Source organism: Scomber japonicus, chromosome 11 (genome assembly GCF_027409825.1).
Source record: "Scomber japonicus isolate fScoJap1 chromosome 11, fScoJap1.pri, whole genome shotgun sequence".
In the NCBI taxonomy this organism is placed as follows: domain Eukaryota; kingdom Metazoa; phylum Chordata; class Actinopteri; order Scombriformes; family Scombridae; genus Scomber; species Scomber japonicus.
Window position 1 is genome coordinate 5,208,395 of NC_070588.1, and position 24,367 is coordinate 5,232,761.

The 24,367-nt window shown below is 36.9% G+C and overlaps 1 protein-coding gene across 1 annotated transcript in view; it reads right to left on the bottom strand.

The window, feature by feature from the left end:
- Nucleotides 1-24,367, bottom strand: part of LOC128368313 (inactive dipeptidyl peptidase 10-like) — a 52,104-nt gene that overhangs the window by 14,576 nt on the left and 13,161 nt on the right. The window contains exons 6-15 of the mRNA XM_053329103.1: nt 10,796-10,848; nt 10,013-10,094; nt 8,190-8,310; nt 7,230-7,384; nt 3,818-3,915; nt 3,600-3,723; nt 3,014-3,052; nt 1,446-1,553; nt 955-1,046; nt 809-856 (exon numbers count right to left, since the gene is read on the bottom strand). Of these exons, the coding sequence (XP_053185078.1) occupies nt 809-856; nt 955-1,046; nt 1,446-1,553; nt 3,014-3,052; nt 3,600-3,723; nt 3,818-3,915; nt 7,230-7,384; nt 8,190-8,310; nt 10,013-10,094; nt 10,796-10,848 (920 nt within the window). The remainder of the gene's footprint in view (nt 1-808; nt 857-954; nt 1,047-1,445; nt 1,554-3,013; nt 3,053-3,599; nt 3,724-3,817; nt 3,916-7,229; nt 7,385-8,189; nt 8,311-10,012; nt 10,095-10,795; nt 10,849-24,367) is intronic.

Below are 24,367 nucleotides of genomic sequence, written 5' to 3' on the forward strand. Positions count from 1 at the left end.
TTTTTTCAGTAAAAATGCATTTTCTGGTTCTGGCTTCTGAAATGTGATGATTTGCTGCTCTCAGTTGTAAATTAAATATATTTTATAATGAAAAAACTAACAAAACAAGTCATTTAAAGATATCACTTCAAAGAGGAGTTTTCACTATTATCTACTATTATTATATTTTATAGACTATCCAATTCATATATAATAATAATGATGATCACTATTACATATCTTATTACACATTTTCCTTCTTAAAACAGTTCCTTTAACCTTCCTGTCGTCCTCCCGGGTCAAATTGACCCCATCTCTTTTGACTGTTCCTTCTTTCCTTCCTTCCTTCTTTCCTTTCCTTCCTCTCTCCTTCTCTCTTTCTTTCCTTCCCCTACCTTCCTTCTTTCCTTCCTTCCTCCCTTCCTCTTTTCTTTTCTCCCTCCCTCCCGCCTACCTTCCTTCCTTCTTTCCTCCATCCATCCATCCTCCCTTCCTTCCTTCTTCCATCCTACCTTCCCTCCTTCCTTCCTTCCTCCCTCCTTTCCTTCCTTTCCTTTCCTCCTTTCCTTTCTTCTGCCTCCCTTCTTTCCTTCCTTCCTCCCTCCCTTGCTCTTTTCCTTTCTCCTTCCTACCTTCCTTCCTTCTTTCCTCCATGCATCCATCCTCCCTTCATTCCTCCCTCCCTCCTTTCCTTCCTTCTTCCATCCTCCCTTCCTTCCTTCTTCCTGTCCTTCCTTTCCTTTCCTTCCTTCTTCCTCCCTTCTTTCCTTCCTTGACTCAAAGACAACAGGAGGGTTAATACATGATGAAGCTTTTTTCCATATGTTACCTGTACAGTTGCCGTTGTGTTGCATCATCCTCTGTGCTCAGGAAATAACTGGAAAATATCGAATTATTATTTAGTCATTCCAGAGCTTTTTTAATTTATTCCATCATATTGTACGGCGTCAATACTTTAAAGTAAGTCAAACTTACATTGAGTTTGTGCTCTCATCATACGCCAGAATTTGAGAAACCTCCCAGCTTCCTGAGGTCAGGTGGCGGAGGTTGACCTCTTGACCGTCGGACTGAGAAGCACGAGACACAACAAGCGTGAAAACATGACCTCACATGACCTCACATGACCTCACAGTGTCTTAAAAGGGGTTTTGTAAACTTTTGTTCAATGTATTATCTTCTGCAGAAAGGGAATGAATGTGGTACTGTACAACACTGTACTCTCCTTAATGTATTCAATGTATTCTTAATTCTCCAGTGTTTTAGAGAATGGAGTAAGGATATAACTCAAAATGATGAGATTTTAAAATGGAATCGCAGCGGCAGTGTGAATAATTGGAAGCAATCTATTGAAGGCAGGACAGATGAAATGAAAGGACTAACTAAAAGACACACACACACACACACACACACACACACACACACACACACAAAAGAAGAATTTCGATAAAAGTCTGTAATAGTTTTACTTGGTTGGAGATCACGGTGATGTGGTTGAATGTCCCGCGGCCTCCTTGTTGTAAAGGCATAGTGATGAACAATGTTGTGCAATCCTTGGAAAACACTGGTTCTTCATTCTAGGAAAAAAAAAACAGAAACAGAAAAGATTGCCATAAACATTGCCATAAAACTGCTTAGACACAAGTAGTAGAAATACATAAAATTAAGTTATTAACATTGATAGCACTGTTAGGATGAATGAGAAATGGATCTGAGGCATTATTCTAATAGTTTCCAATGCAAAAGTATTTTAGGTATTTTAATGTGCCTTATATATATATATTTCACTTATTTTTTATTGATTTTAAGATTAATACACAGAAACAAGGTATAAACTTTTTCTTCACAAACATCTAAACACCAAAAGAAAAAAATATACCAATAACCAAGAATAAATTAGAAGAAAAAATATATATATAATAAAATAAAATAAAATAAATAAAAATAATAATAATAAAAAATAAGTAAATAAATAATAAATAAATAACTAAGAATAAATTAGAAGAAAAAATAAAATAAAATAAAATAAATAAAAATAATAATAATAATGAAGTAAATAAATAATAAATAAATAACCAAGAAGAAATTAAAAAAAATAAATAAATAAAAATAATAATTAAAAAAAGTAAATAAATAAGTCAATTTAAAAAAAGAATACATAAAAAAGAAAAAAGAAAAGAAAAAGTGGATAGGCAACAAAAACCAACTAACACAATGTCAAACAGACTATTAGATACAAGCCCTCATTTCAATTTTCCCTTGTTTCATTAATAAAGTATATTATTTAACAAGACGCTTCACTGTTTTCTGATCTAGTCCAGCTTTAAATTGCTACTGATGTTGTCTCTTTAAAGAAACTCAGCTTCATCCATATTTACTAGTTTTTTTAAATAATAAATTGAGTGTAATGTGTAATTCAAAAGCACTGATTCAAACAACACTCATGTCATACTCACCACTTTGCAGGCGGTGGCTGTTGTTTGAGTTTTTTTTATTCATTAATCACTTCCTATCACTTCTACTTTGCTACGTTTTTCTTTGTTGAGCGAGCATGAATGCAATTCAAAACTCTTCCTGCATTGATGTTTCACAATCAAAGCCTTCTAGTAGCTCAAAGAGTAGCCTATAATCCATCCCCTTTCTTCTTCTTTTTAATGCTTTTAATTAAAAAAACATTAGCAGGAAGTGTTGGGTTTCATTGACGGTAGCATAGCAGTGATCAAAATAAAATAAAAAAAGTCAAAGTGGAAGTGATTAGAGGTTAGAAAGAGAAAGTCAGAGCTGCAGATTAGTGACTGATTCGGTTTTATTTGGCATTAATAGGTGTCGTGCTTTTGAAATATACATGGTGCTGAGTTTCCTGTGTGAACCTTTGGAGCAGCAGGTAATTCCACCCAATTAATACTTTGTGGCTGCCTTATATTAGCTTCTCTCTACTTATGTGGATATTATTTGTGATTGGATTATTATTTCATTACCAGCTTTTTATATGAAGATTATGAACACACTGGCCTTTAAGACATAATGAAGCACTCACCTGCCGATCAAGCCACTTCTCTGATGTCATCACATGTTTCTAAATTGGAGAGAGCGAGTCAGTCCACATAACATATTAAAATGAATACATTTATTTCATTACATTCACTTGAAAAACAATGAAAACAGCCCTGTTTTTTTAAATTAAGACAAATTTCCCTGTTTTTCTGAATATTTTTTCTTGTTTTTCTGAGTTAACAAGATCATTTAAAACAGCAGACACTTTTCATTCCCTTCTTGAGAGCTTGATTTAATGGCCCGCTTGTTTAGTTTAATCTAGTTTTACTTTGTTTTGGGTTTACTTTGTTTTTATTAATAGTGTGGTGGGGGTGGGGGGTTAATTGTATGTTTTAATGTTTTAATGTGTTTTTCTGTTTTATGTAAAGCACATTGAGTTTCCATTGTGTATGAAATGCGCTATATAAATAAAACTGCCTTGCCTTGCCTTGAGACACTGAGAGATGCCCCAGTCTTTAAGTCATATAGATGGCATTGGCATTAGTTTATCTCATTCATTCAGGAAAACAGAGCTTTTCTTTTTTTTTTCAAGTGAATGCAATATGTTACCATGACGACACGTTTCTTACCTTTGTGCAGGTATCCGTGGTGACGTCACACAGTGAAAGAATCGACATATTCTGAGCTCGATTCACCCAACGCACAGTCAGCTTCTCCTGAGTCACCCATTTCACCAAAGTGATGTAATACTCACTAAGGAAACCAAAGCAGAGAGCAATTAACCAATACAGGCAGCCTGAATCAATATCATATCATTATTATTATCCAAAATTACTTTAAATGTTACCTCTTTTCAAAACTATCAGGAGGTCTCAGTTCAGTCGTTAGGGAGCTGCCATCCAGAGTGACCACATGGAGTCTGACGGTGGGATTAATTTGACCCATCTGGATCAAAGACAATACAGATAATCAATTAAATTCAATGAACAAGTAAACACGCTACACTTGTTTTCTATTTTTATATAATACCATCATCCTGAACATTAACAATAAGACTTAAGCAGAGAATATAATGAGAATATAAAACAAGCAGAGAGCAAACTATGATGCAGCCTCGGGGCAAGTCAGGCACTTTCCTCCGCTTAAGCCTAAGAATATAGAGCTCATTAGTCTTCATGACAGGGGAAATCTCAAAAATACAGCATGACCTATCACAAAGATGACAGCATCTATTCTGCACTTATGCTTGTTTAAATATATATATATATATAAATACTTCATTTTCTGATCTTTTGAAGTTAAAATAGCTTATTGGAAAAAGTCAATACTGCATCTTACATGACGGGAGCAATCTGATGGTGAAACACATGAAACTGCCAAATAAGGGACTGGTATACTATATAGCATTATCATTTCCTTGGCATTATTATATATTCAGCAATCAGTAATTAACCCTCCTGTCGTCCTCCTGGGTCAAATTGACCCTGTCTCTTTTTGACTGTTCCTTCTTCCCTCTTTCTTTAAATTTTTTCTTCCTTCTTCCCCTCCTCCCCTCTTTCTTTGCTCCCTCCTCCTTCCTTCCTTCCTTCCTTCCTTCCTCCTTTCTTCCCTCTCTTCTTACTCCTTTCTTTCCTTTCTTCTTTCCTTCCTCCTTTCCTTCCTTCCTCACTTCCTCCTTTCCTTCCTCCCTTCCTTCTTCCTCTCCTAAATTCCTTCCTCTTTTGTCCTTACTCCTTTCTTTCCTTCCTACCTTCCTTCCTTCCTTTCTTTCCTCCTTACTCTTTTCCTTCCTTCCCCCTTCCTTGACCTGAGGACATAATCCTACTTATTTACAAGCTGCTCTGCAACAATACAGCAGCCAAACTGTATCAAACATCTCCGATAAATGACTGTCGATCAGCTACCACAAAAAAAAGAACTTTTCCAAATAAATTCAAGAATTTATTTTGTTTCATGTTTCTAACCAAATTTAGTTAAGATTTGTAGAAATCAAGCAAAAACATACATTCATAATAATGATTCACTGATTAAATCTGAAAAATCTGTTAAATAAATCAGACTTTTTAGCTGTGGGTGATTTCAGATGGACTATGATAGAAATATTGAACCTCAGAATACATTTTCTAGTTAATGAGAAGTAGTCAAGCAATCATGTACCAAGAAGATTCTGGCTTATCACATACAGTGCTGACATACATATTAGTAGATAGTAGACAGTGCAGAAAATTGCAGTTCTCTAATTCATTTAATATATAACTTCAATTTATTGGCTATTATCTATAATTACATTTCTTAATTAAATAGTGTTCTATTTAATGTTCAAAATATCTCTGAATTATTGCTGCCTCCTTGAATTTGAGAGACATTTCCCCCGAAAATGCTTTCTTCATTAATGTGTTTTATTTGATATCTCAACAATTATCGGCCGGTTTGGCATGCAGATATTAATTTCTCCTCTCATCAGGTCAAAACTAATGTCATTACCAGCATCAACTGTACTTTAGGTTTCATGCTAATTAGCAGATTGCTAAACTAAGATGGTGAAAAATGGAAAACCTTAACCTCACATACAGTAGCTGCTAGTGTGACTGTAGATCCTGCAGAGGCATTAATATTAGCACAGTTTCTCCCTCTGAATCTGGATATTGCAGTGATGGTAAAACTAAGGGTGTATTCTCTAGTCTAGGGTATTCTCTTTACTGCATATTGACTCACAGATGACACATCCACTCAAATTTATCCCCATGACACCCAATATGTATCTCATAAAGCAATTAAATCCCTGCTTCATTCAGAGGTTGTAGTGTTACATCGCTGACCCCAATCAGTGATATAAGCAACATAATCAGTGTGTGTATGTGTGTGTATAGATTTTGCTGTGTAGGCAAGGCTACGATCAAGCACAGCTTCATTAATTTTATTATTTCCTATGAAGCCCCAACCCCCTCCCATCTATAAGTCTGAACCACCAAATGACCCTCCTACCACTAATTTTCATACAAACCCATCTTCCATCTAAGAGGTATTTGGTGCTCTAAAATATTCAATGGATGGGAACTAAAGCACGTCACATTTTCCTTTTTCCCTCCCAGTGCCACAGATATTTAAAAACTCTCCCTCTTCAAAAGGGAGCAAGTCAGCGTTAACATGAATTAAACAAGAAAAAGATTCACTAACCTTCGTGGTTAAGCTACAGCTGCAGATGTATTATTCATAGCACTGGTTTGATATAATAAAGCTGCAATAAAGGGAGGTGCATCCCATTGCAGGTGACAATAGATTCAGGTAGTAAGAAGTGTTGTGCATTATCAAGATGTTAGGAATAGACTTATTTCAACAGGAGAAGTGATTTTTTGTCAATGTTGTAGTGAGACAGCTCTTTATGGGATCCGTGATTGAGCTAAGCTGACCGGAAGATTACTGGATAATGATTTAGGGTTCAAAGTGCATTATTAAGGTTAAGATTATTAATATCCAAGAGGGAAATTGTGCACAAAAATATAACATACACAATAGAGAAAAACACACAGAAAGAAAGAGAAACAACATGATAGACACAAACTACACAGCACAGTACTGCAATGCTTATGATGTAAAAAGATTCAAAGTTCAATTTTTGAGAGGGCATAATGTTTTGTAATAGTACTTTTAATCAGCAAATCTTTAACTATCTGTAAATGCCACGCTAGTCAGCTTAGCTAATGAACGTTTACCCCGCTAGTCTGCTGATATACGTCAAGCCCGCTGGTCTGCTAATAAACGTTAGCCTCGCTAGCCGGATAATAAACGTTAGCCCCGCTAGCCGGCTAATAAACGCTAACCCCCGCTAGCCGGCTAATAAACGTTAGCCCCGCCCCCAGTCTGCAGACGTAATCGGTTCTTGCTTTAGACCAACAAAGAGTTGGTGCTTGCCCTGGCTCCCGTTCTGAGGCTCGGGGCTGGAGCTTTGGCCATGGAAAAGCAAAGAACTGGTGCTTAGTCAGGCTGTGGCTCCGAACCAGCACCAGCTCCAGCTCGGTGGAAAAGGGGTATAAGATTATCTTTCTTAGTGCCTATTATTTCATTGGCAAAATTCACAACACCTCTGAGCACTTTCAGCATCACCATGCCAACAGAAGAAGCAGAATGTCAATAAAAGTCTCAATAAAAGACTGACCTAAAATTAGAAAATCACAATTTTTGCATGTTATTTTCAGCTTAATATTTGAGCTTGTTTTGGGTCAAATTAATTCATTATCATTAAAATCACCAAATCCCACCTTTGGATAAGGGTACTCCGTCCCCCGGGGGTAGAGAGAGCCTGTGAAGCGGGGCAGGAACATGTTAGGGACCAGGGAGTCATTGATGGTGAGGTAGGCAAGTCTGGAGCTGTCAGGTGACCACCAGTGAGCCACTTGAGTGTTCAACACTTCCTCTGGAAAACCAGGAGAGGACAAATCAGAAAATATGGACTCAAGCTCATTAATTGCAATATGTATTTACATTGTTATTGTCAAATGCATTTCAGTTTGTAGTTAGGACATATGAAGAGTCAATATGTAAAGTAATGGCTGGTTAAATAATGAACTAAGTGAATAATGGATGGATGGGTTGTTGGATGTTTAGCTGGTTGATTGATTTATGAAAATAATATGTACTGCTCAGAATGTGTCAGTGTGAAAACATGACCTATAATGAACCTAAAATACAACAACCATCACAAAATACACTTTTAAATGATAAATTACAAGAGCTAGTATGAACATATAAAGGTAATGTACCAAACTTTTATATATTAGTACAATGATTATGAGTAGATAGTATGAATCATATCATATATAATATAGTATAATAGTGTAATCTGTATGTACAATCTGTACAGTGACATAAGTTCTATATAGACAAAACTGACTACAGAGCAAGGACACTGCTTTTTAAATGCTACATTTTCAGGTCTGACATGCATTGACTCAAGTAGAGCATTTCTTCCAAAGACTGTTAAATGTGATTCATGACCTACCACCTCCTCAGTTAATGTTTGCTTAGGTCAGGCAAACTCAAACTACTTGGTAAAGCTCACAGGCAAGTAATAGTCAAAGCCAGGGCTGCTAGATGTCCTTGTCAAGTAAACATACATTTAGCTTGTAGAATGCCAAATGTCTCATGCTTTGTTTCTTTGCAGGATGTCAGATACTGAATACTTCTTTTCAACCTCATCTATTCTGGGAGCTTTTTCTTACCCTCATACAGCCAATCTGCGATGCCATTGAAAATGATTCCCTCCTGTCCAGAAGATGTGAGCCTCCATGAGCTGCTCTGAACATCCGTTTGGTAGTAAATGTTGTTTTCAAATATGTATATCTGTGATGTGAAAGAAAATAAAGTCACCAATCATAATAAGTATTATACTATAAGTGTATACAGTTACTTCTATAAGAACATGTTCACGTCTACACACTTATATACATAATTGAAAAGAAATATACAATGCAACACTGATAGATAATATTAGCATGTTCTCACATTTCCATTTGTATTATAAGTGCAAGTGTGTTTAAAGATTGCATGTAGAAATTTGCATTTTCTGCAACCTACAAGGCTTTTGACACTGCTCTTGAAATGACAGCACTAGTATTATTATTAAATGACTGAGGTTATACAAATTGAGAAATCCTTGCCAACAGGTTGCACATGCTAACATGATAGTTGATAAAATATACTGTGGAGTGGCTCCTCTCTAATGACAACACGGACACGTATGCAGAAAGTGCTCCTGGGTAATGAACACTGCTACTGTCAGTGATGGTGTGAAACTCTGCTGTAGGGCTTCAGGGAGAACAGGTTCCTCCGAGGAAACATATAAATACTGAGGAAATGAGATAAATATGCTATCAAATGGTTAATTACTTTCAGTGTCTACACTGGAGGAAATAATGTACTAATTATTCAGAGCAATTATTCAGAGAGGATGCTATGAATTCAATGAATTATACATAACATAATGATATTAAATTAAATATTGATTGTCACCTTTCTGCATGCAGCAGATCCTCTCCATTGTAAATGACAAAACTCATAATTGAATTTAAGCTGCAGTTCATTAGGGCTGCAAATAATTATTTTTTTATTGATCTGATAATCTGCTTTTTATTCATCCCCCCCCCCCCCCCCCCCCCCAATAAACAACAGCCCAAAACTACGGATGCAAATTAGCAGCTTTGCTATAATACGGCATATTTACAGAGATGTTTTAATATCGATATCGATGTTCATCAATATGCACTGTCCCTATCCAAAAGTAAAGTATTTATTATTATTATTATTTATTATTATTAAATCTGCAGATGTTCATTTACAGTTATGTACGACAGAGAAAAGCACAGCTGGGCCCAGATACTTTTTGTCATTTTTACAGAAAAAATTAGTTACTCAATTATTAAAATTGTTGCAAATTATTATTTTTTAATCAACCAACAAACTGAACAAACAGAACCATTATAAATAAGTTCTGCATGTATGCACAATTAATGCGAATCAAAGTTTTTAAATCTGTGACATGACTGACCTTTAAAACCTTTACAACTTTTCTTTTGAGTGAGTTGTGCATTTTCATTATTTGAAACTGTGCCCATATTATTAATACATACACAGACAGTATATTATATATAAAGCATCTTCTTGTGTGATTGTTATTCATATTTATTTCAACCCAGTGCTGTAGCTGTAGAAAATATAATATTTATTGAGTCAAGAATTATTTCCAAGCTGTTTATTGCATGTGTTGATGAAGAGATGCATATTAGTGTTGTTGATTTTCTCGGTGGAATCGCCCACTGCAGACTGTGAGTATAATAAAGACTCAGTAGGTAATAGACTGTGGTAAGTTGCATTCAAGTCATTATGTTATTGTTTACTGGCTTGCTTGGGTAATTAAGAGAAAATATTTAAATAAAATCAACTCACTCATAACACAATACAACATTTTATTCCAGTGTTAAATTATTCACAACTGTTTAATAGAGTAAATGAAAGAAAATACATCCCAACCCTCTACTGTTCTTACCAGCTGCTGACCATGAACGCCCCATGAAGCAAACTGAAGGACTGAATCTGACACCTCTGGAGGATTCAGCTCTCGAACCTCTCTGATGCAAGAACATTGAAAAAGTAAAACACATCAGACCAGCAAGCTTTACATTAGCTTTCAAATCTCAGAACAGACACAAAAACTGTAAATAAGTGAGTAAGTATGCCAATAACAAGTCATTCTTATAGTTAACCCTCCTGTTGTCCTCGAGAAAGGAAGGTAACAAAAAGGGAGGAAGGAAGGTAACAAAGAGGGAGGGAGGGAGGAAGGAAGGAAGAAAGGGGGATGGAGGAAGGAAAGGAGGGAGGAAGGAAGGAAGGAAAGAAAGAAGGACAGAGAAAAGAAGGAAGGAAGGAAGGACAGAGGAAGGAAGGAAGGAAAGAAGGAAGGAAAGAAGGAAGGAGGGAAGGAAGGAAGGACAGAGGAAGGAAGGAAAGAAGGACAGAGGAAGGAAGGAAGGAAGGAAGGAAGGAAGGAAGGAAGGAACAGTCAAAGACGGGTTCAATTTGACGCGGGAGGACGACATGAAGGTTAAGTGCCCTTTAATCTTAAGTGCCTTTAACTGCAAACGCTTTGAACTCTTTGACATCTTTTTTATTGTAATTTGACTAAACTGTAATAGATATGATGCAAATCTTAAAATATTTTGTTCAAGTCTCATGTCACAGATCTGGTTACAGGACCATGAAATTAAAAAAGAAGCAGTTTCATCAGGAAAGGTTTTTTTTTTATTATCAATTTTTATTTTTGTTTACTCACCTTGTGTACAAGTTGTAGATCAGATATGATGCCAAGAAAGAGTGCTGGTAGACCTAAAAAGCAAAACAAAAGGAAAACAAGATCATGTTAACCTTTAATGAATACATTAATTATCAGTGCTTGTACAATACACAAAACATACAAATCCAACATTGTTAGAGTTAGTGATTATATTTTGTAATACATTTCATAGATGTGGAGAAAAAAAGATAATCAGAGTCATATTTTCCAAAATGTCTGTGAGTAAATGAGTATTCTAGTCCTGAGATGCTGTGAGTATAGTAGTATCATGTTATATTATGTGCTGGAGCAGCAGGTTGAGAGAAGCGAACGCCAACAGGTCAACAAACTGATCCCCGAGCTCTGTGACATTGTGGGGGAGGAACTGGACTCTCTGGTGTTCCTGTCAGAGAAGAGGATGCTCTCCAAGTTATAAATGTCATCTTGGATAATATCAAACAAAGAAGTGTATTCAGTGATGACTCATTCCACCAAGATGCACCACAGGAAGTCATTCCTGCCTGTGGCCATCAAATGTTGGACTTATTTCACCTCTCTCAGTAGCTTCATAACTCAACAATTTATTAGAATTTATATTTTTAACTGTGTAATAATGACTTAACAGTACAATAATATGTGCAATAATTCAATGTGCAATACTTGGGTGTATGTTTATACTGCATTAATACTATTTATACTGTATAGATCCCATTTCTCATAATAACAATGATAATTATTGTTATTTTTATCATTGCTATTATTAGTGTTATACAGTATGATGCATGTATTTTACATATCAATGTTATTAGCGCAAAACCCTATTTTATCTGTAAACCGACATGCATGGGGTGGCGAGGGCCCATTCATCGCTGCTTGCAGCTTTAATTTTCCTTATTTTTCTATTGCAATTATAGGTAACGTAACACTTTACAAAAAGTATTTACCAGGGAACAAATGAGGAATGAATGAGTTAGTTCTTCATTCATTCCTTTGTTACTACTCAACATTCAACCATTTATATATTGTGGAATAATACACATATATTTTTACATATTTATCATAAAGTCTCTATACTTATATTCTTATAAGCCTGTGTATTTCTATTCTGGAGTTTGAGCAACTGTTATTTGACCCAATTTCCCCTCAGAGATCCATAAAGTTTTTATCATTCTGAGAAAAGAATATAAACATACACATAGTGAGTGCTTAGTAACATCCCCTCAGGCACATATCACAGCTTGCAAACACTTTTTGTAGCCAGCTAAAAGTCTTTCGGTTCTTCTTGTATTTGGGATTTTCAGCCATCAATCCTGGCAAATGGCTTCTAGTTCTGCAATATTCTTGGGTCGCGTTGCATGCATAGCTCGTTTAGGATCTTCCCACAGATGTTCAATTATGTTTAAGTCTGGAGGACTGTGAAGGCCATTCCAAAACCTTCAGCTTGTGTCTCTTGAGGTAGTCTATGGTGGATTTTGAGGTATGCTTAGAATCATTATCCCGTTGTAGAAGTCATCCTCTTTTCAGCTTCAGTTTTTTTAACAGATGGCATATTGTTTGCTGGTATTCAGCTGAATCCATTCTTCCCTTCACCAGTGCAGTGTTGCCCGTGTCACTGGCTGCAACACAATCCCAAAGAATAATAGATCCACCCACATGTTTTAAAGTTGGCAAGGTGCTCTGTTCATAAAATGCTGCTCAATTCTTTTTTTCTTCAAACATACCTTTGCTGATGTTGGCCAAACAGTTCTATGTTAAATTCATCAGTCCATAATATTTGTTCCCAAAACACATCAGGCTTCTATAGACATTGGAATTTTTGATGAGGACACGGATACGGTTTTCTTCTACTGACTCTTCCATGAGGTATTTTGTACTCCTGCACATTATTTGTAGTTTTTGCTTTGCCTTTCTGACCAGCATTCAAGCAGTTCTGAGAGTTCTCTTGATCCTCCAGACCTCCACAGGTGCCCTAAACTGCCATCTCTTAATTACATTTCACAGCGTGGAAACTGCAAGATGACAATGCTTGTCTGTCATCTTGTAGCTTTCCTATGCATCGCAGGCATCGATAACTTTCATTTTCAGAGTCTTAGAGGAACCCATGGTTGCTGAGCGTTCGTAGAAGGATTGACGAGTCAGAGTGTTTGTAAAGCTTTGAAATTGACACCAGCTGATTTCCTAATGATAATTGCTGACATGCCTCAGGACTAATGAGCTGATTAAGGCCTGAGACGTTGTAAAAAGAATCTGAGACATTCATGTGTGTGTGTGTGTTCATAAAGTCTTGATAAAGTTCTGATGGCTGGCAGATAGAAGATGTTGCAAGATTGCAAATTGCTCCCGTTGCTGTGCCAAGGGTGTATGAATGAGCATGAATGATTAACTTCCTCCTGATGTGCAGGTTGGCACATTGGTAGTAGGTATGAATGTGTGTGAATGGGTGAGTGAGATGTAATGTAAATGGTAAATACTTTGAGTGGTTGTAAAGACTAGAAAGGTGTTATATACTGTAAGTACAGCCCATTTACCATTTAAAAGCAAGAGTATCCCCCTGTCCATTTGGAACCTCTTCAGTCTACTCAGGAAGAAGACTTTGCATCCTCAATACAGATTTAGTATGAGTTGACAACTTCAGGTACTCTGATGTGGACCCTGAAGAACTTGAATCTGTTGACAGTATGATTATGATAAAGCTCTTGTAGCCTCCTGAAATCTAACACCATCTACTCGGTCTTGCAGACGTTCAGATGGAGGATTTTGCTCTGATACCATGATGTCAGTTCTTATCTCCACTCTGTGACTCATCACTGATGGCGATGACGGTGTTGATGATGAAGAGAGCAACAAACAAGTGAATTGTCGTGTTAAAATGAAATGTTAACAATTTCCACTCTGTGATGCTACATAATAAACTACACTTCCCCACTTTTGAGCTTCCAATAATTTCCTTTGCTGGAAGAGTGATGCAATGATCACATAATATCCACTCACAAAGCTTCTGTTGTATGATTCATTGAGATTATGGTTCAATACCTGAGTGTCTCTGCATGCCAAACAGCTGGCGTATTAGCATAACAATATTACAGTAAGCTCACTCCAGATAAACACTGCAGGGCCACTTCAGTCCCCTAAACAAAAGATCAATTGTGCATGATATGCACTGCCTGGCTGATGTACTCTGCACGCTGCCTTCACTCCTAATTTGGACTTTCCTCTTCACCACACAATGGAAAATTCTCCAGCAAGGAAACAATGAAATGAAATAGTGACCTGACTCCTCTCCTTCCACCCCTTCAAAAAATATGTCAATAGTATTCAGCAGACACCACTCACAGGTGACAGCTTCGTGATGACTCCTTGATAAAGCTGTCAGTGATGGGTGACACATTTGAAGGGAGGGTGTTTGGTGATGTGGAGAGAGTAACAGACTATTTTAAAACAGCAGGGGTATGCTTGACTGTGGCATTCTCAGCAGACTGCATTACACAGCACTTATAAATAATCCCTCAATTTTGTTTTATCCATTTTAAAATACCAAATGGGTGGTATTTGCCACATTCTCACAATAGTACCAGATGGCATTTAAATTTAAATACAAAATTATACTTGGTGCTTTTCTCACATCCTTATGCTGTTAACCTCACTTATCAGATACATGACAGTTAAAACAAATACTAAGACAATGTGACTGTGGTTGAAACATGGCGTTGGAAGACTGAGAAAGTAGATGCGAGTAAAACATTGAAATATATGTCAGGGAAATGAAAAAACCCTGCATGGATTATGTTCTAAATGTCACAAACTATAGAGGAGTGCAGTGATATTTCCCTTAATATTGTAGGCATTGAAACTTGGAATGAGCTTTAAGAAACAGACATACTGTTTATTAGAAATGTCAAGTATGATTGCAGAACTGTAGAAAAACAAATTAAAACCCCTCAAAAATGCGTTTTGATATTTTAGCTTCACTGTGCAGAATGAAGTATATGCTGAGTTTGTTTCACACTCATCTACTAAAAAAAGAAAGTTTTAGTTTGGAGCCGATCAAGGTCCAATATTCAACTGGAAACTTGAAGCCTCCAGTGCACAAACACTGAGAGTGAATTTGAAATAAAATACATTTCCATTGCATGCATTGATTCTGTTAATTTTAATTTGGAGAATGAATAAAAGAAAAAAGGAAAAAGGGCATTTTAAGACAGTTTGTTTGTTACAGAAACAAAAAGGCAAAGAGGCTCAGGTCAAGCACTCTTAAAATGCTCAGTCTAAATTTGTTCCAGTGTTTTGTCTGTTGCTCTCAGTAAAACACACAGTTAAAGGAAAATACTGTTCCTTAAAGGTGAAATCATGAAGTATAACCATCTGAAAAGTACTGCATAGAAGCTTTTTTGGATTCGATACCATAGATGGAAAAATATGGATCAAGGTAAGGCTGTTTTCTGTCTTTTAAATATGACTGGCCTGGATATTACCTCAACTAGAGATCTGATGTCAAGGGTTTCATTTTAACTTTAGGTTGAAATGAAGGGACATTTTCTGTCAGCTGGTCAAAATAAACACTATGTATGTGCATTAGCTGCTTTTCTCTCTTTTCTTTTTCATATATAAGAAAAACAAACAAAAAAATAACTATATTGATTATGAATTAGCTAACATAACTTGTCTAAAACAGGACTTGCATCACAATGTTCTCTGACTTTAAACTGATATTTACATTTATTTTTTATTAATGAGAAATTGAGAGAAAAACTTGTAGGCACACATGTAGGCAACGTGCTGCTTAGTTAAACATCTTCAAACTTCACCTGAGAGTCTGTACCTATGTTTCTAATGTGTGTTCAGACTAGCGGTCACAAAGCATCAACAGTCTATAAGTCATTTCCGATGGGAGACGGTGACATGAAGCTACAAGCTGACAGCCAACACTTGCCACTGTGTGATGCGCTACAAATCAAATTTGAGGTGGCCTCAACCTTTTTTCTTTTTTTTTACCGCTCCAGTGATGCAGTGAAGTGTCAACCAGTCACAGGGTTTTTATTTCACCATTTCCTTTCCCCTTCCCACTTCCTCCACAATTCCTGTTCCTTTCCATCTAACAAAAAAGGAAGAAAAGATGACTCTTAATGTTATTGAGTTCCTTGTGCAATTTAACCTTTTTCACTTACACTTAAATGCAGTTGATGTCAGTGTGTGGCAGTCAGTTTATGTTATTTAACCCTCCTGTTGTCCTTGATTCAAGGAAGGAAGGGAGGGAGGAAGAAGGAAGGAAAAAAAGGAGGGAGGAAGGAAGGAGGGAGGAAGGAAAGTAGGAAGGAGGGAGGAAGGAAGGAAAGTAGGGAGGGAAGAAAGAGAGAAGGAGGGAAGGAAGAAGGAAGAAAAGGAGGGAGGAAAGAAAGAGAGAAGGAGGGAAGGAAGAAGGAAAGAAGAAGGAAGGACAGAAGGAAGGAAGGAAGGAAGGAAGGACAGAAGGAAGGACAGAAGGAAGGACAGAAGGAAGGAAGGAAGAGTCAAAACGGAAAGGGTCAATTTGACCCAGGAGGACGACACAAGGGTTAAGAATTTATACAGGAAGCTCTTTTAGATTTTATACCAACGAGCACAACACAGCTTTAAAATTGATCTTGAGTGTGAGGGAATTTACCTGTGCTTCCATACAGTGTGCTTATGTTTTGTGATGTTATGCCTACAGTATGAGGTTTATATAAGATTTATATAACATGTTTCAGAGGGCATGGAATGAACAAACCTTGTCCTTGGTTTTGAGCATTAGCGTTTTGAAAAGAGATGGGAGACACTTTCAAGGTTCCCCAATGCCAGTCTTTGATATGAAAGTAGACAGAGGCATAAAAGATGTCACCCTGACCTGCTTTTCTCCATGGCAGCATGCTAGTAATAAAGAAGTGCTCATATAAACAAATCTGAGAGCAAGAGTTTGTTACCTCATTTATTCATCAATCGGTTTGTAAAGTCCTGAGATGTTTTAGAGTCTTCAATTGACCATAAAATCATTTCAAATCAAGAAAAATGTGAATACAGCTGCAATAATCAGCAGCTCCTTTTGAGATCTGCAGAGATGGCTATACCAACTATAAAAAAAACCCAGAATAAGACCTATGAAAACCTTTGACGCAGAGGCAGTATGATTATGATAAATTCATAAGACAACGTGAGACAGTGGTGCAGGGGAAGGCCATTACTCTCCATAGATTCAGGTTGTCACTTTGATGATGAACACATCTGCTCTGTCCATCTAGGGAGGAGATAGCACCTCTAAAGTCTTGCTGTCTCAATCCCATCACAGAGCTTATTATCAAACCTGCTTAGTTCACTGCTGGCACCCACAGGTTCCCGCCGCCACGAAATTATAAAATGTACCAGCGGGGGAAGACGTGTAGCGTGCTCTGCAAAAAGAAATGTCTGTGATATGGGACATAAGAGCAGCAAATGGGTTTCCAGTGTGATAAATGAACAGTGTTACATTCCCTGTTATAACTACTTGCATGAAGCATAAAAAGGCCTCATGCAGTTTTTTTTCTTCTGCACAACAAAGTCACAGCTGCTAGTCTCTTTTCTCACAAAACCAGTAGGGAGTTGTGGAGAACAGGGCTCATGGGATGAATGTATACTTATGTGACAAACACTAAATATCATTTACTGCATCATGCTCTTGTTTCTACATGAAGTCTGCATACTGTAGACCTCCAGGGCTGAAGTTGAACTGGGCAGATGGGAGTGACAACACTTTATCAGGGTCATTTATATATGAAAATCAAGTCATTTTATTCAATGAGTTGTCTCTAATAGATAACATAGGGAAGCTAATTACTACACAAATCATCAATTAAGCAGCGATTGTCTATTTTTTTAATGTAATTGTGATTTTAAACTCTGATAATCCTCCTTGAAGCACATTAATGCATTCATTCATCTGCATTAATTTGCTCATTAAGAGGATTATCACAGAATGCACCTCTGGGTGTATTATTTCTCACAGGCTGTCCCAATTATGTTAAGTACAGAAATATTGATACTGCCAAATCAATGTGCTGTCTGTTATTTTTCTTTTAAATCATAGCTATGTAATAATTGCTTTAATGTACACACACACACACAAAATGTTACAAAGTTTGGTGCTAATTTGCAGAGCTGACTAACAAAGTGAACTGCAGCAATGTTTCTGTATTTCCTACAGATGATATTGAGGAAGCCCAAGAGCTGAGATCGCATTAAAATAAAGTGATGATTAATTAGGTCTACAGTATATGTCATCACCCTAAATGCTCGGTGGGACTGTGCAGAATACATTATTTAAAGCTGATTCAGAGCTCCACTGATGCAAGAAGTTGCTCAATTATTAAGTTGCTGCTGGCTTAGTCTCCAGGAATGTTGTTAACCTGATTATTTGAAGTAACCTAGTTTTTGGGTTGTTAACAGTAGGTGGTAGCAACATGGACAGTCCACCTGATTCAAACATGAATAACAACAGACTCACTTTGGGACCGGAGCCTAATCTGCCTTCCTACTTCTTCTTTTTTGATGCTGTATCCTCCATACTTTCTCATCTAAGCTCATACTGTTGCTTAACCCTCCTGTTGTCCTCAGGTCAAGGAAAAAAGGAAGGAAGGAAGGAAAGGAGTAAGGAGGGAGGGATGGAGGAAAAGAGGAAGGAAGGGAGGAGAGAAGGAAGGGATGAAGGAAAGGAGGAAGTGAGGAAGGAAGGAAGGAAGGAAGGAAGGAAGGAAGGAAGGAAGGAAGGAAGGAAGGAAGGAAGGAAGGAAGGAAGGAAGGAAGGAACAGTCAAAAGAGATGGGGTCAATTTGACCCGGTAGGACGACAGGAAGGTTAATATTGCAGTTATGTCCTGAATCCTGAATGTATCTTTAAAATGTACATTGGCAATTTATTTACTTAGTTTTCTCTAAAATAATTAACATTTTTATTGTTATGTTGAGAAAACTCAAATCTATGCTTACAAGTGACGACTCGTTTCATTTTCAATTAATCTGCAGGGTTTTTTTTCCTTAATTAGTTGATGAGTTGTTTTATTCATGAGATATCAATATATACGGAAAAATTGCTGTTATAATTTTCCCACAGCCCGAGGTGATGCCATCAAATATCTATTATTGTCCAATCAACACAAATATATTTCATTTACTATCATGTAAAACAAACAAACTAAAGCATCTCATTCTTACATTTGAGAAGCTTTAACCAGAAAATTTTGCTTTAAACAATTATAAAAAATACTATTTGATTAATTTGAGCACATTTATTCAAACCGCTTGTTTAAGGTTAGAGAAAGACTGCTCTCTTTCTTAAATATTGAAAGAATCAATTGTGACTTGAATCTCAAGAGAGTACCAGTTTACATTTTCAATATTTAATTAAAATCTCACTCTCTCTTAACCAAAGTGCTTTGGTAGCCTAAATTTAACAAATGATCACACTCCACTTTACAGATGGTAGCTGACAAACGCCCTCTCTATTCTGCAGTGTTAATGAGTTTTCCAGGATTGTGTGCACCGCTTGTTTCTATCTTTAGATCCACACCTTACAGGCCACAGTCCCTTATCTGCGCTCTGTGGCTGGATCACATATTTCAGCTGTGATGAGATTAACACAAAGGACAGAAAGAGTCAGCGATAGGCTTGATATAGGTTATAAAATAGTGGATATTTTTAGATACGGCTGCAGTGTTGCAGTATTCAAACAGAACATCATTAAATATGCACAAAAAGCTAAATTGTATCATGTAAAATGTACTGATGTGTTTCTTATATGTGGTTACACCTCAGTCTTGAATACAGAAACAACCAGTGGGGTTTGCTTTGTTATTAATTGTACAGTAATTAATGTTTTTATATTCAAAGGCTGTATGAAGTACATGAATAGTCAAACTTAAGTATATACAAAAAAAGGTCACAGCTCTAAAAACAAGCTTTCAATCACCATCAGAGCTTGAACAAGCCATTGTTAACTTAACATTTAGTTAAATGTGTCTTGTCAACTCCTGCTTTTTGATAATGTCATAAGAACTATAACAACACTGTCAGTAGTAGAGTTCAGTACAGCAGTTCACACACACACATCACAATAATTATGAGTTAAAGAAACTTAAAATTGCAGATATGATTGTTACAGGAGTAAAAAACTATTTTACTTCAAACTAGAAATTGTTTTTTTCTTCAACAAAATAAATCAGTGAATATCAACTAAATTACATTTTCCTCATTTATGAGCTGTCACAGTCCTAAATCAAATCACTGAATATTACGCATTGTGTGTAAAAGAAATTGCTAAATAAAAAAAAGCACCTGGAATAATTAAGCAAGGAAATTGTAAGCACAGGAGATGTCAGATGTGTGATGAATGCTGCTACATTATTTATTCAAATATTGTCGCTGTGCAGAAACAAGAAGAATATGAGGAGTAGAATCATTACGCATTTGTATTGTACTTGTCAAATTTTCATATTGGAATTGGTTCCCACACATAGATATATTTTAGGCAAAGATATTGAAAAACAGACAAAGAACAAAATTATTCCACAGGCTGAATCTTCTCACAACAACAGAAACGCTGAAATAGTGAAAATGTAAAGTGCTGTGGATCAGCAGTTGAGCACCAGCTTATATAGAGCTGATCGCTCTGATAATCTTGGTTGAGCGCACTCCCTCAACACACACAAACAATCCTCCATCGCGTTCCTCAACACTCTGTAAACACCATTTAAATGGTGAAGCTATTGTGGAGTGGCTGGACCACAACACAAAGCTCAGTGTTTGTTTCCTGATATTGTCATTATATAGTAAAACGTGCTGGGACTGTTGGGGGCTCCCAGTGCAAATCCCAAGCTAGGCCACCATGGAGATGTCCTAAATGGGCTACATGGATATTTTTTATCATTATTATACACATTATAATAGACAATATACATTAACATAATTGTTTCTGGATGTGGGAATGTAACCAGAAATGTACCATTCACTAAACTCCTCTGAACAATGATTATTTAATCACAGCGGAGCAACTACAACGAGGCACAACAGGCCTGTCAACCTTAGGATTTCTTCATATGCTGAAGCAGTGTGCAGGAGGCAGTAGTAAGAAAACACAAGAGCAAAAGTAAAAGTAATGGATTGAACTGTGCATTTGGCTGCTCTAATGCAAACTGCAAACATATGCATGTACAGCAGCTACAGTAGTAACCCAGTATCATGACCAAAGCCTGTAGCCTTGAGGTTTAAAACATTATATAGTGCTTTTAAAGGTTAGGTTAAAAAAATCTACATCACATTTAAGGCTAACAGTAGTAGGGTCTGTGTACATTCAAGCAAAACTCTACTTGCTTGCCAAACTTGTTAGCATCATATGCATGTTAGCACTGAGTGAGACAGTGTTAAGAACAACACAAACACATAAAATCAGTCAATTAAAAAAGTGTCTTTCAGTAGTAAGCATGCAAAAGAGCATCCTGATTTATAATACCTGGGCTAGCTAGCTATCATGCTACATCTACATCTTCCACATGGATCATCAGCTGCTGACTTTTTGCCAGGGACATACAACTTTAACCTTGATATTTTAGCATTATATCATATATGTATCAATTGAGTACATATTTAAAAATCCTCTGCAGAGTCCTCATTTTAAAATGACTCAGCTGGAGATGACGCTTTCAGCCAAGGCATTTATTAATTAGCTTGTTGGCTACAGCCGATAAAATCTGCTGGTGACAGTCATCATGTCAGCTGGCAAAAAAAACAACATTTGTCGGCCACTGATCCAAATATTACCAAACATTTCGAGTGGGGAAATATTCCACCGTTATTATTGTAACCTACATCTGTTCAGTGCTAGAACTGAAAGCTTGATAGGGTTAGAGAAGGTCAGGAGCAATAGGGGGCAGCAGGGAGTGATGACGACCCATGATGATCTGCCAATGAGCAGATTCAGAAAGTAAATGTGGTATGGCTAAATTAGGTGTCTGTTGTCTAGTGGGCTCTTGGCTTTGGCTGCAGGGAGTCAAGAGTAGCAGCCAACCCAATCCACGACACTTGGGTGCAGTGATGCAGTCATTTTTATTCTGTTGCCAACTCGTATCACAAGCCAGCCGAACCTCACCCATGAGACTTGGCTGGCTTGAAGGGCCAGTTCAAGAGTCTTGTGCTCTGGTGGTTGCAGCTGTGTATCGCAGCAGGGAGGATTAAAAGCTAAAAGTTTCTTCAAGGATAACCAGAAAGAAACAACCTGTACCAAGAGCAGTTGTGCAGTTGTGCAGTGGCAGCATTTAAAAAGTTAGCAGAGCAGAAAAAAGGTGTTCATAGTTTTGACTGGTTCACATTGTTTTTTCTAACGGTGTAAATATGTATAAATCAACTATTTTTGTCATTTTTTTTTACAATATATTCATGTGGGTATGTTATATATTTTAAACAGGAAGATCGTTTCAAATGAAAATATGTTTTTCTTCACTCTGTGTTTGTATTTTGCATTTACAGAATTAATATCCAACAAATGCTCCAAATTTCAACAACAAAAGGGCCCATTGTAATCCCCTTTGTAATCAGGTGCCTCTATCAGCAATAATTGGCAATAAAAACATAATTCGTCTGTGCTTTCCAAATTACTACTGTTAAAATATAATTATGTTTTATGGTGTGAGAACTTTGTGTTAAGGTCTTGGTTAGATTTAGGCTCCAATAAATAAATAAAACACTTGGTTAGTGTTTTGAAAAAAAATATGGTTTGGGTTAAAATCATCCCATAAAAAAGTGGTGTGGGTAAAGTCATCACTTCCTTAAAGTTAGTCATCCTTCATCGTCATGGCAACAGAGATTCACGATTGGAACTCATGATTGGAATCTAGGATCTAACTGGCAACCCAACCAGCCGCCTCTGATATCTGATATAGATGTCAAAAGAACTGCTATTAAGTGAAGTGGAGCAGGTGGACCTCAGTGCAGGAGGCCAAAGGCAGAGCAAGGCTGAAGAATAACTTGTGTATTTAAGCTTGAGTGCAGGCAGCAGAGCTAAACTACAACTGAACAAACAGAGCAGAACAACACAGAACAAAGGACTCAACCAGACTGAACCTGAAAAACAGGACTTAAACACAAACTCAATTAATGGAAAAACAAGACACAAGGGCAGGCTAGGAGTTGATTGGCTGGGGAAGACACAGGGAGCAGGGCAGGGTTAACGAGACTGATGCAGGGCAGGTCAAGATGGAAAAGCATGCAGAGGACACTGGAGGAAAAACTATGAGCAAACAGAAAACCAAAAACACAATCCCCTTATATAACCAATAAACCCATCTAAGAATATAGATACATAAATTTAAATACACAAGTACACTATAACCTGGAAACTCTTATTTACAATTTTATAATCATGCAGTTCTTCTCACATGGCACACAGAGGCTCTACATGCAAATAATTCAGATTTACATAAACAAATATTAACAAACTCGTTTTTTCATGACATATTGAGGTTGAGTTAAGGAGAGTCCAGCCATTGAACAAACAGCTGTCAGTCTCTGGATAAGAGCGTCTGCTAAATGTAAACACTGAAGACGTGTGAAATGAAGTGCCTGGTGTATAAATGGCTGCATCAAATTTCATGAGTAGTGTGAAGTAGGTCCTTCGACTACTGTCACTCAGTCCAGGGAAAAGGTCCAAAAGCATCTGGTGGGCTGGTGGAGGGACACAGAGCCAGACTTGGACAGACTGGGACAGGCCCATTAACTGTATCACTTCTCCAGGTCACAATTACAACGGCCACTAGATGGCGTTGACACCAGCTCAGGCAGACTGTGGGTTGTAATGTAATATACAATATAAAACCTTTTGCATTTGGTTAGTGATCATCATGATCAAGCTAACACATGCGTTAGTCTCATTTTATCCTTTAGTATATTAAACTGCCAAATTACAACCAAAACGCTCCTTAAACCATTGGCCTGATTGACTTCTGTGACAAGTGTTTTGTAGTGTAATTGCTAATGCACTAGCACGATGTCTTCAATAAACCAGGGTTGGGGTTATTCAACTGAGTCAATCTGCTGGATAAAGCTCTTAATTTTTAAGGTGACAAGTGAGATATAGAGTAGGATTGAACATAGAATCAGACCACACCAAAACACAGGAAAAAAACACTGATAATAATGATAATAACAATAATAAGAAGAATAATGATAAATATTATATTTCAAAGTAAGTAAATCCTGAGACATCTGAGTAACCTGTTTTATGAATATCATCTTAAATAGTTTAGAGTTTGTATTGTGGCTGACTGGAAACACAAGGATCACCAAATGCTTTGAGCTTGAAATATAAAAGAAACAAAGGCAGAAATGGCCATCTTTAATCCAAAATATTAAAAAGTTGGTGTAACCAGACGAAGAGCATTACTTGTAAGTCAGCACTCCTGTTTTCCCACCATTAAACTGTATGCTACAACTTATGAACATAGTATTAGTGACTGTGAGAGTAGAGTTCAACATTTTTATGCATAAATTCCCAGTTGCAACTCTGTACTCAGCTGGTTGGCATCCACAAGTCCTAGAA